At 32.7% G+C, this 13,276-nt stretch overlaps 1 protein-coding gene across 1 annotated transcript in view; it reads left to right on the top strand.

The window, feature by feature from the left end:
* LOC132714025 (splicing factor YJU2-like) overlaps positions 1–6,727 on the top strand; it is a 33,935-nt gene extending 27,208 nt beyond the window's left edge. Inside the window, exons 6-7 of the mRNA XM_060696756.1 lie at positions 6,173–6,311; positions 6,500–6,727. Coding sequence (XP_060552739.1) covers positions 6,173–6,311; positions 6,500–6,727 — 367 coding nt within the window. The remainder of the gene's footprint in view (positions 1–6,172; positions 6,312–6,499) is intronic.
* Positions 6,728–13,276: the final 6,549 nt, after the last annotated feature.

Genomic DNA, 13,276 nt, shown 5'->3' with positions numbered 1-13,276 from the left:
CAGGATAATGTTTGAAGACCATTTTTCATAATTTCTATCTATAGTATAGTTTGGAATTTTATGGAATTGTAGACCTTTATGAACTTGATGGTTTAAGTTTTGCATGTAAGTTTCATCTCTGCAACCACTGAAAATACTCATTTGAAACTTTAATCATAAAATAATTGAAGATAATTGAGTTAGGCTCATAACTGGAATCATTCTTTTTTTGAACTTGAACAGTTTGTATTGCTAAAGCATTTGAGTATTTTCAAGAGTGTCATCAGTCTGTAACCACATATCAATCTATGTAGTTATACTTAAATCTCTTTCTTTGGGGGGGAAAAAAAGAGTGGAAAATAGTTTAATTTTAGGTAGAGGTGCGCGGTTTAACCGGTATACCGGTAAACCACGGTCCGAGACATCTGCGGTACGTACCGCGGTACAGACTTGGAAAACCGGTACTTTTAGCTCTAATTTAAAGCAATCACAGATCCGTAAAATGTACTAAATTAAAAAACTTTTTCTGTTGTATATGTTAATGTTTCTTTGAGTTAATCTTTTTGCAAACAACTTTCGCCGACTATTCTCATTCTTCGATAGTTCTTAGCGAAAATTGAATGCTTTATCGATTACCGCATGTAAGCCAGAATTGTCGACTTGCATGATCTCAGTTGAAGAAGCAAGAATTGTCGACTTACATTTACTTGTCCAAATATCGCTTATTTGATACGAAAACTAATCGTAAAGATTGATAATTCATGAGGGCATTCCTTGCATAAAATTAGGGTGTTACTATTTTAAGTATTTATATAAATAGCGACCAATCAGGCTAGGGGTTTTCCTTACGTCACGCACTTACTGCATGCGCATGGCAATTAACTAATTATAGAACGGCGTAGAAACTGGATTAAAAGTAATGTTCTTTCAACTAATGAATATTAATTAAGAAGTAACATGGTCAGCTGTTTTCTATGTGATCATTTTAATTTGCTTTTGGGGTACATGTTTGTTTTGGTTTTTGACACAGATTAATTAAATACTTAGCCCTTGCAATAAAAATATTACAATATCAGCTGGGACTCTGTTATAAAATTAACCGACAAATAAATATTTGTCATCGGCTAACGTGCATTTGACCTATTATTTTATTAATCAATAAGCAATAAAAACATTTTATTTTTCCATTTTAACTATGCAATTTATATAACAGTTGTTAAATGTTGAAAGAAACCAATAGGCCTATGTAATTAAAAAAACAACAAAAACTGATCCATGACCCAATTAATTTATGATTGTCAACATGCGAAAGTACCTGATTGAAAAAAGTTAAATGATGCTTTGATTAATCTGTATTTTATAGATCTGCTTAAATTTAATATTTGAAATTCTATACCAGCCTACCTTGATACTTATTTTAGGGATAAAAATTAACATATAGCATACAATGAAAATCCGTGGTATACCGTGGTTTATACCGTGGTTTTTAGGAAAAAACCGTGGTATACCGTGGTATTTTCTTTCTGGCGGTACCCAACTCTAATTTTAGGGACGTCTGCAGCAGAGTGGTTAAGGTTGTTGACTTCAAACCACTTGCTCCTCGAAGCTGTGAGTTTGAATCTCAACAGGAACTTTGGATTCTCTCAGAGGAAGCTATCTAGCTAGCTTGCGGAATGTCATGGTTCTACTCGGGTACCTGTTAGAGCATGAAATAATTCAGGAAAAGGCACCTGAGGTCCTCCTCAAACAGTAAAGCTGGAAAGCACCTTTATGACCTATACTGTGTTGGTACCATGTTAAACAAAACAACAACAAAAAAGTACAATTTTAACCATTAACTCCCCAGTTTCTCTGAGCTACTGCAGTCTATGATTTAAAAAGGAAAGTTCTAAAGCTTTAATATGAATTCTCATATCTTTGCCTCAAATTTTTAGCTGATTTGCTCTGGATTGAGATTTGTTTTGTCTGAGAATGAGTGGAAACAATATTCTTATTGTTACAAGTTTGATATTCTGCTGTTTAATTTCAATTTTACTAATGAGATGTTACTGTAGAGACATTTATTTTTGTATAATCAGCCTGTTTACTTTACGGAGTTCAATGTATTAGTAAAACAAAAATAATATAAAAAAAAATTACAAATCTTCACATAATTTCTACAGATAAGTGCTCCGAAAAAAATTAACAATCGAGGTTTCAAACATAACCACACCTTTAAGACGTTTGGCATTGTTTATCTTTACTCGCCAAAACACCGCAGCAATTATGTATATGCAGGTGTTTTTAATCATTCTATCGGCGAAAATTGATTGAATCTGTCGCCATTTTGTGTAATTGTCAACAAACAGCCACAGTGTATTAGCGTGTCGCCGATTGGTCAATGCAAACTGCCGTAGATACAACGCGCGTTCTGATTCGTCAATCGCATGAATACGTAATAAGAAAGATAAACATAGTGAACTCTTGCCTTGCGGCGTGTATTTAACTTTGTTGATGTTGACACGCGTTCTTAATTAGCGGATTAACGGTAATTGGTTGTAATTGAGAGGTAAACAAATTATTAACAGACCTAGCGGCGTAAATAAGTATGACGGAAAAATATAAAAATCGGGCGACTTCAAAATCTATTTGAAGTTTGTTTTAGGCAAAGTCGCTGATCCGAAGGCGACTTCTTCGCCAATGTCGTCACCTAGTTCAAGCCTTGCTCCCCTTGCAAAAGTCGCTGTTCACGGCTCAAATACCGTAACGGGTGACTAAATCATGGTCGTTGTACGGACTAGACAGGGAGTCGCTACATACAGACCATTTATATAGTAAATACTGTTCGGCGCACCTAACTATGGTCACTAAAGACAGAACGTCGCTATATACAGGGGGTCGCTAAGACAGTCTTTACTGTACCAGATTATTTCTTTGAAGTCCTTGTGCAGAGATATTAATAGTAATACTGTCCTTTTGATAAGATTATATACATATATGCAGAAGCAGAGATCTGCCAAGAATTTGAAAGTACTGGGCCCTGGGCCCACTTGGTCTGAAAATGATGGGCCATTTTTACCAAAGTATGGGCCTTGGGAAAATAAGTAAACATTGACCAAAATAACTGTTAAAAAGTTTGTAGATAATTGAACTGCCCCCGGTAATAAAACTTAAATCATATTTTATGACAAGTGGTTCACTTATAATTCAGTACTTTACCAATAATTAAAAATTATGCCTACATGGTAACTTTCTAACTAATATTAATTGCAGGCAAAAATGAAAATATTTTTTAAATGGCTGCTTAAAAATTTGATATGCAAATTTATTCACATAATTGCTGGTCCTACTTGTAATGTCTTGTATTGTGCATTATCCATTTAATTGTTCCTACTTTGCACCAAATGTCCCTTACCACTGTATATTGACGAATTTTATTGCCCCTTGTATGCCTCTGTGTAGACAGCATACATCAAAGACATTTGCCGACAGACCTTTTGATCATGAAAAAAGTCATGCACAATGTTTCTCTGATTGGTTAATCACCCTGTCAAACATTCTGATGACGAAATATACATCTTTTTTTACACTTCATCAGCCAAAACTTGCGTGAACTTGAGTGACCTTAGGGTTGATCAAGTTGCACACCTGTCAGATTATACTGTAACTTACAGCATTTCTTAAAATAGCAACACTTTTTTTTCAGTTTTTAAATATTAAGTAGTTGTATAATTTGTTTGTTTGTTTTATTGGATTAAATTTACGGTAGTAGAAATGAGTATCTGTGTGGGAAAGGGATTATGACAAGAAATGCATAGGCACTTGGTTTCGGGATAAAATAACCCTTTGAGAGGTTTGTAGAACTCAAATATAATTGAATGTTACAATTTTTTTAACGTAGATCAGGGTTCGACACTAACGGGGTCCCGGGATTCCGAGGATCCCAAAAAGTCGGGAGGAATCCCTGTGATTCCTAGCTGGGGATTCCGTTGGGATCCCTGAAAAATTGCTGTGTAAATTTTTGAAATTAATTCTGAATTAATGTCATTGAATCACAAATATTCATGAAAAGTGGTTCAAGAAAGAAAAGGAAAAAACCCGCCGGTAAAATCTACACTCTTGAATTATGTACGCTAGTTTTTCTTTGTGCAGTGACTGCTATCAACTCATTTGCGATATATAATGACAAAAATGTTTTGACTAAAGAAACATTCTTGTATAATTTTATATCATGCATTGACTTCATAAAATAGAGTTGTGAAAATTCAAAAAAGAAATGTAATTATCGTATAATTATTACACAAGCGATGTGTACTTTAAATTTGTGTTGATCGGCAATGCCGGCGATAGCTACTGTACAGTTATCCAGTGTTTGTTGTTTGTTTTTTTATTGCCAAAATTCGGCACTTGTGACCATTGTAAATTTTCGTCAAAATTGTGAAAAAAAGATAACTGGTGTATTTTTTCTCCCTACAGTAGACTACAGCAAAAGTATAATTAATAAACAAAATAAAAAGAATCCATACTTTTAAGTTTAAAATCCTTTTTGAAACTCACAGCCTTCAATGCTAAAAAAATTGTCTAACTAAAGTCTAAGGTCAATCAAGGTCACGCATTATTTACCGACAAGAAATACAAAAATCCTTACGTGAAACATACAGCAAATGACGAAATATACAGCAAATGACGTATATTTCATCTGACAGTGCTTTGAGCCAATCAGTGTTGCGAGCTACATGACTGCTGTATGGGGTGAGTGCCTTTGATGTGACAGGTGTCAAAGCTTAAAAAAAAATCAATACACAGGGAGGAAAGGGATCGTACATTTCAGTGTAAAAATTGAGAACAATAAATTTGAATATTGCACATCCTTTCATGGACTTGGAGCAACTTATCATTTTTAAAAATGAAATCATTTAAAGGTACCGTACTTGTAATGCAAACAAAACTGTTTCTTGATATTTTTATAAGCTTAAGTAAAAAATTATCAAAATATTTAATTTACAACAATCTATGTGATTTTCCTTTTAAACACAAAAATGTAAAATGAAATCAAATATTTTTTTAAAGTGATCATAATTAAGAATTTCCTTAAAAATGACATGAAAGTAAATAATTATCGACAGTTATCCATACCAGACCTTTCTGGAATATGGAGCCTAATCATAATCATTACCTGTAACTTTTTAAAGATCTACATATGATAAGTGGGCGCTATTTCAGTGAACCCTAGGCTATCTGGGAAAATGTTTCCCCAGTTCCTATTTAACTTCAAAAATTCAAACCACCTTGTCAAGTCACTTGCATTATACCTTCATTTAGATACAGAAACTGGTTCACAATTATCAATTCCAGGGAGAAAACAGGTTTTAGCAATACGCTATTTTCAAATCGAACTCAGGTTCAGAAAATTCAGGTTTTATTTGCTTTAATTTATCTTAGCAGCCAAGATATAGCTTTGAAACGCTTTTCAAATCGATAAACTACATTTTCTGCATCTGAAAACAAGACAATATATCCTGAATGTAGTCTTGAAAAGAATTTGTCAAATTCTGCACTCCCTTGTCCCTCCATGTCTGAGAATCCCTGATTTAGGAGGAATCCTGAATTAAATCTCAGGATATTGGTAAAAACACAGTTATGTCGAACCCTGTAGATGTTCTTTTTCTAAAACCGTCATTTTTTTTTTTTTTTTTTTCGATATTATTAAAAAAACATAATATCGGGAAAATGACGGTTTTAGGAAAGAGACATCTACGTTAAAAAAATCGTTACATTCAATCAAATTTGAGTTCTACAAACCTCTGAAAGGCTTTTTATCCCGAAACCAAGTGCCTATGGAAATGCGGTAAGTAGATAACATGGACAAAAGCTATAGGGGAATGGATAAACTCATGAATATGCGTAATTACAGGAGCATGGGTAACATGTTGCTGTTGGTACCAGTTTTGACTGGATGACTAAATAACCCAGCAGACAGTTTTGTTTTCTTATAAGTCTGGCACAGATTTTAGATGCGCCCATGGCCCTTTGCAGCTGATTTGCCTGCGCCATTCTCATTTTTTTAGCGCCAATGGCGCAAAATCGCGTCCTCGGCAGATCTCTGCAGAAGATGATTAGTAATCATGAATCATTACCTAATTGTCTGACTGTTATCTTAATTTGAATAAATATGTTACAACAGGTTGGCTGTTATTTTGTCTCTGTATTTTAGGGATATTTTTGGAGAGAAAGGTACCATGGTAGTTAAAAGACTAAATGATTCGGACAGTGATGAAGATGGTCCAGTTAAAAAGAAAGTTGCTATGACTACACCAGCTTCTGACACTAAACCTACAGATATACTTGCTGAGGTAATTAGGTCATTACTTACATGTCTTGCAGATAGTAAAGTATGTTACAAAGGCAACAAGGATAATCCTTTATACACTGTAAACACTGTCCACGGAGGCGGTGATAATGGACAGCACTATCGATATGTTTTAACAATTGTTTCCTGAAAAATCTTGGGTCAATATAATTTATTGTTGTTTACTTATAGAGTGATAAGAGCCAATCATCTCAGAAACCAAAGGAATCTTGGCAGAAGAGTGTAGGAAGCTTATCATCAAAGCAGAAACTGAAAGGTTTAGTGGTGAGGAAAAAACCATCAAGTCTACCATCAGTATCATCTACTATATCATCAAGTGAGCATGCTTCCGGCAGTAATGATGTCACTGTAGCTAAACATGATGACAGTAACAACGATTCTGAGATCTCAAAAATGTGATACAGATTAATCAACCAAATTCTAAAGATTCCTGTGTAAAAGACAAGTAACATAGAACAAGTGAACTTCAAAAAGAGTAGTGAAAGTTCAGACAAGAAATCAAGTGAAGTGTTTATCCATCTGCTGCTGTTTCTACATCATCAGCTCTAGGTCTGATTGGAGATTATTTCTGATTCATAGATAGTGAAGTTTCTAGCTGAGTGGGTTGACATAGAACAAGGTTTGATTATGATAGCATGTTAATAACTTGCTATAGCATTGTAAGTAACTTAAGATGGTCAATCTTATTCAGAAAAAAATAGCAAAAAAAAAATGTTTTTAATTTGTCATACATATTTAAGCATTTCTAATCAGATGCAAAGTTTTAAAGTTATGTGATGTTTTTATGATGTAGCATTATTTTCAAAGACTTCTTACATGTATATAACTGATTACTATAAGGATTTTGTTAATTTTAAAATTCTAATGAGGTTGATGTGAAATGAGTTTAGTTTTTATCTATCTTTTAGTTTTTATTTTGGGTCTGGTACCATGAAATTTAAAAAAAAAAAAAATTGTAAAATTTTTCTTTATAAAAATTTTTTATGAACACAGTTAACTTAATCACAGTTTACTCAAATTGGTTCTTATCTATTTAGTTCCTTTCTTTCAGCATCAAAAATACTATTTTCATTACCCAAATGATCATTTTTCAGATACGTAACTTCACAAAGTATTTACCATTCTTTGAGGTCAATTTTCATCTGTTACAATAATAGCAGATGTATACCTTGTTTTTATATCAGATTTGTTTGCAATCTACAACTTCTTTGTAATATGTTCTTGAAATTTACCAGTCTGATGACTAACCTTCTTCATTATTTGGCAACTGTTTAATTGTCAGAGATATTATAATACATTCAGCTTTATAAAATCTTTGTCCACAAAGTATGAAAGTATCAAAAATACTGCCCAAAAATTCCTGTTCTGCCAGGGTTTTATAAAATCAAAAGACCCTGGTTTAACATATATTTTTGCCATTTTAGACATTTACTCGATTAATATGTATTTAACAAAATCTGTGGAAGCAATTCAACTTTCGGTTTGAAAATCGGTAGTAATATAACATATAAATTCTTAACAAAACAATGGCAAAATGAGATTTTAATTTAATTACCCAACATAAGATTACAAAAAATAAGAGCAGTGGCTTCTCATTCCTAGTGAAATCATGTACATAAAGTGAAAACTGAAATATATGTCTCGTTTTATTATACAGTCACTGCATTTTCAAGGTCAAATTATAGTACTGTTTCAATGTCAAATGGGTTGCTTTTCTGTACATATAAATAAGACTGACCATCCATATATTACAGAGTTTTCATTTTTATCTGAGGCAATAGATGTGCTTAACTAAAACAAGACTTTTAGCTAGAGGTCAAGGGGGATATTTTAATGTACAGGCTAAATGTACAACATATTGTAACTGATTAAATGGATCACAAATCTATAAATCTTTTAATAATGAAAACCCTGCATTACGTCACTTTGTAAAGGGGCATTCCTACAGTTTTACTTGAAAGATTTAGTTCGTATCAATTGCTAATTGGATATACTTTTGTTCCATTGACAATATTTTCATTCTCGTATTTTATCTAGGATTTCACAAGTAAAGAGTTTGCTTGGAAACCATTGCTTTGAATAACTTACAACTGTATTTTTGTTATAACCAAAAATGTTACATTATTCTGAAGTCATGCCCATTTATAAGAGTGTTATTTTACTAAATAAGTAAATGTATAATGAGATTTATTTATATTTATCAGAAATTTATCTCTCTGCAAGAAGCCAGTTAACCTAATCTGTTGGTTAACCATAAAAGGCTTATCTTTTTTTACACATTTAACAATTTTAATGTAAATATTACTGCTTTGTCTACAATTAAGAGATTTATTGTTATTTGTTCAATTGCAAAAGTGGTACATCATTTAATTTTCACAGTGCTCTTTGCACATAATGGGCTGCCTTGTTTTCTGTATGGATCTGTCTAGACATGGTTTATTTGTGACACTTTGAGTAATTGACATAGCAATGTATGGAAAAGGCAGGGCTAAATTTTTCACTGCTAAAAATGAGAAAAGTCCATTATGGTCAATCTAGCATTCCTAGAGTTATAGGATGTAGGAATTAAGATATGTATGATAGAAAGCTTGCCACATGATTTTCAGGTTTTAAATGGTGCTCAGTTGTTTAAGAAAAATACCAGAACTGATCAACAGAATTCTTAAGTCAATTATGTAACTAGAAAAAAAAAATATGTTGATCATTTTACTATTTGTTTAATGTTTATTATTTTGTAAATTTAAGTATGTCTTTACATTATCGCATTTTACAACAAAAAATTAGGATCAAGCAAAAATAGAAAATACTTGTGTTAATTCCCTCTGTAATATGAAAAAAGAAAGTAACAACAACAAAAAGAAAAGCTCAATTTTTCATTGCAGTTGTATCTGAATAGGGCCTCAATCAATACTTTTAGTATTATATTCACAAATTTTCACAACAAAATATACATAATATATATGTTTATTGAATGTCAGACATAATCCCCTTCAGACAAAATCCCCTTCGCCTACCCGGACAAAATCCCCTTCATTGGTGGACATAATCCCCTTCATTTTTTTGCAAGGCCGGACAAAATCCCCTCCACTACCCGGACAAAATCCCCTTGTTTCATAGGTTTCTAATCAATGTATTATTATGCTCCATAAAAATTGATGAATAATTTATTATTGTACTCCCTAAAAATTGATGAATAATGAACTTTTGTTTTTTATTTATCATTATGTATCAATAGTTAACCTTTATTTAGTTTAGATGTTTTCATTAAAATTATGGTAAATTATCAACTGCATAACACATTTTTGATTAGGCAATTTCTTTAATTGTTTTAAATTGATTAGTATGAAAAACATTTTTATTAGCCAATAATTGTTTCATTGATTGTATAAGTTGATAATTCTAATTGATATATCTATTGATATTCTCTATGTAAAAGAGAGTTCACAAAGAATAAGCCTTGGGTAATTGACAATAATTGAACTGAGTGTCATATAGCGTAGCACTGTCATTGTAGAACTTTTTATCTCATCAGAAACAAAACTTTTCCAATTCTGTTTGTTTAGCTTCGACTCTCTTGCCAATGTTATGAACAACATACCTCTGGAGAGCTGGGCAAGCAATGTGAGACTCTTTAGCCCCGTTTCTTAAGCAACAACATTTTCATGCGCTTTTCTCCGCTGATCCTCAGTTAATCCATTGAAGTTTGTTCTAAAGTCAAATCTGACTTTTAAGTACACATCTCTGGTTAGATAATTCCATCTTTTCTATTTCTGCTACTTTTCTTTCAATCTGTGGAATAATAGAGTTTCTGAATATAGCTTCATCATTAAGCTTTGTCGACTTGGATGGTGCTTTCTTTTCTTTATCACCCAGTTCACTCTCTAAAAGTGCCAAGTTCACTCTCTAAAAGTGCCAATCCTCTCTCAAAATGTTCTTTTTCACTCTTTGGTAAATTCTTTACTGCGATTTTGAGCGCATCTTCAGAGAATTTTGACAAACGTTTTATTTTTTGCACCATGGTGTTCACCCACTAAAGATATGAATATCAGCTGATAATCGTGAAGACGCTTAATTGATCATTTCAAGTGTCCGAGGTAGCAGGCCTGTTACTTTAATTTCACTGATAAACACATCAAGACTATAGATAAAGGTATATAACTGCTGTATTACTTGATGAAACAGTGAAGCATGGGTTTTATTCCCATTTATCCAATATTGCAGTTACTCTTAAAAAATTCTTAATTCTATTTCTGCTACTTTTCTTTCAATCTGTGGAATAATACTAATAGAGTTTCTGAATATAGCTTCATCATTAAGCTTTGTCGACTTGGATGGTGCTTTCTTTTCTTTATCACCCAGTTCACTCTCTAAAAATGCCAAGTTCACTCTCTAAAAGTGCCAATCCTCTCTCAAAATGTTCTCTTTCACTCTTTGGTAAATTCTTTACTGCGATTTTGAGCACATTTTATTTCATAGTAAACACAAAAATGTATCACATGAACTTTAAAATCTTAACACATTTTAATGTTATTACCAACCCATGTTACACTAAATGTATTTTCAATGATTTTTGGATTTAGGAAAAACGTGTTGTAATAATAGCCCCCCTTTTGAAAAATGTTTAGCCCCCGGGGGCGTTTAATAGGAATTTTACAGTATATCATAGTTAACATTTGTGCTGGATTGGTAAAGCTGGTTCTGCAATGCAGAAATTGGTGATATTATGTACCATCCAAACCAATTTATACAAATTTGGTGGCATGCTTCTTTTAAAAACAAATTTTAAATCCTCGAGGGAATAAACCCAGTGAACTGGGAAAAGGAGTATGGATATTAATCCTGTATTTTCCAGACACAATAAGACGGGATAACTCCCTTCTCCAGTACTGAGCCTCAAAATGCTCCATAGTATATACTGTCTGTAGGCTTGATGCCTGTTTGCTTTCTTCTGGTCTGACTCGTCATCAAAGACCAGGATGTCTCGTCTATACATTCTAGCTATGGCTAGAACACCCTCGTCGATGACAAGCATCTGGAAATCCTGAAAAATTAACATTTCATTTAATTAAGAAATAAATTTACATAATTGTTGAAGAAATCCTGAAAAAAAATAACATTTTATTTGATTTAGAAATAAATTAACATAATTGTTGAAAAAATAAGTTATTCATATAAGTAATATTTTCTATTTGTTTTAATTATGATTAGCATAAAATGTAAGAAGGAAGAACACCTCGGAAACAACAGAGTGCATTTAATCTTCTTTATTTGTTAAACTGTTTTGTAAATAATGACCTTTAATAAAAACCTGATTATAAAAACCAAATTTAAAATAAGCAACTTGTTATTGAAAAATTAAAGTTAATATATGTAATGATTTTTATATGCATATTTCAAACATTGTAAGACATCAAGATATGCAAAGTTTTATCACTTTCACTAACAAAAAAACTACATTTTAAATCTTTTGTCTTACATTTTGAATAAACAGTGTCATAAAACTCAGTTTTTTTTTTCTTGCAGCACACTTTTTCTGCCTCAGTCGGCATATTCCTGCACTTTCTACAAGTGCATTATTGTGGACCATTATGTCCAGGTACTGGTTGGTAACCCTTTGGCTGGCCTTGTGCTGGTCTTATGATGTCAAACATGAGGCTTGGATACTTTCCAACAGCTTCAGATAAGATTTCTTGCAACTCGTGTCTTGTCTGTCCTGATAATTCTCCCTTAATTAAGAGATATCAATGAAACAATTAAGCTGAATTCAATAAAGTATAAAAATATCATGCTATTCTGCAATTCTTGGCAATAGGAACATACTCTTCCACTGCTACAATGAACATGTTAATTTTGAGTCTTTTCCAGTGTCAATGTATTTTGTCGCGAATCATGTAAGGGGGGGGGGGGAATTGACAATTTATAATTTTATACAAAAAAATGTTCATGACTGTGTGTCTACATTATTATATATGTTGACATATAGGAAAACAACCTTAACATAACCAGCAAAGAAATAGAATAAGCTTTAAATTTGACTATGTGAGTGGTAGTTTATGTACACAGACATGACTTATAGAGAAATAATCTTGACAATGTCAACTGAATGGCATCACAGCAACTTTGTTTGAGAGTTGTCTGTCTTGTATACAGGTGGACATACTCATTGAACCTTACAAACTCAGTCCTTTCTTTTGAATGGGTTCATTTTGTATCAAAGTACATTCTTTGTTTCATATTTCTCAGTAGTTCTGATTTCTTTTTGTAAGCCATGATGCAAAAAAAAATTCAAAGCAACTTGTAAACTTTTTTAGTCCCCTACCGGTTTACCGGAGGGGACTTAAGGTTTACCCTCAGTCCGTCTGTCCGTCTGTCTGTCCATCTTTCCGTCGGTCAGTCAGTCTGTCCACAAAACTGGATCCCGCGATAACGCAAAAAGTACTGAAAATATTTTAATGAAACTTGATATATGGATAGATGGCAGTATGGAGATTATGCACGTCTTTTTCTTTTCTTCCTATGTTGAAAATCTGGTTGCTATGGCAACAAATAGACTGAAAATATGGCAAATTTTACACATAACATGGATCCCGCGATAACACAAAAAGTATTGAAAATATTTTTATGAAACTTGATATATGGATAGATGGCAGTATGGAGATTATGCACGTCTTTTTCTTTTCTTCCTATGTTGAAAATTCTGGTTGCTATGGCAACAAATAGACTGAAAATATGGCAAATTTTACACATAATCTGGATCCAGTGATAACACAAAAAGTACTTAAAATATGTTTATGAAACTTGACATATGGGTTGATGGCAGTATGGCAATTATGCACATCCTTTTCTTATCTCCCTATGTTGAAAATTCTGGTTGCTATGGCAACAAATAGACTGAATTTCAAGATTTCTGATTCTAGTTTTTAAGTTTTTTTACTATAAGTTCTTTAT

The sequence above is a fragment of the Ruditapes philippinarum genome, unplaced genomic scaffold (assembly GCF_026571515.1).
Source record: "Ruditapes philippinarum isolate M1 unplaced genomic scaffold, ASM2657151v2 ctg3995_1_1_1_1, whole genome shotgun sequence".
NCBI lineage: Eukaryota > Metazoa > Mollusca > Bivalvia > Venerida > Veneridae > Ruditapes > Ruditapes philippinarum.
This window is presented reverse-complemented; position numbering and strand designations above follow the sequence as displayed.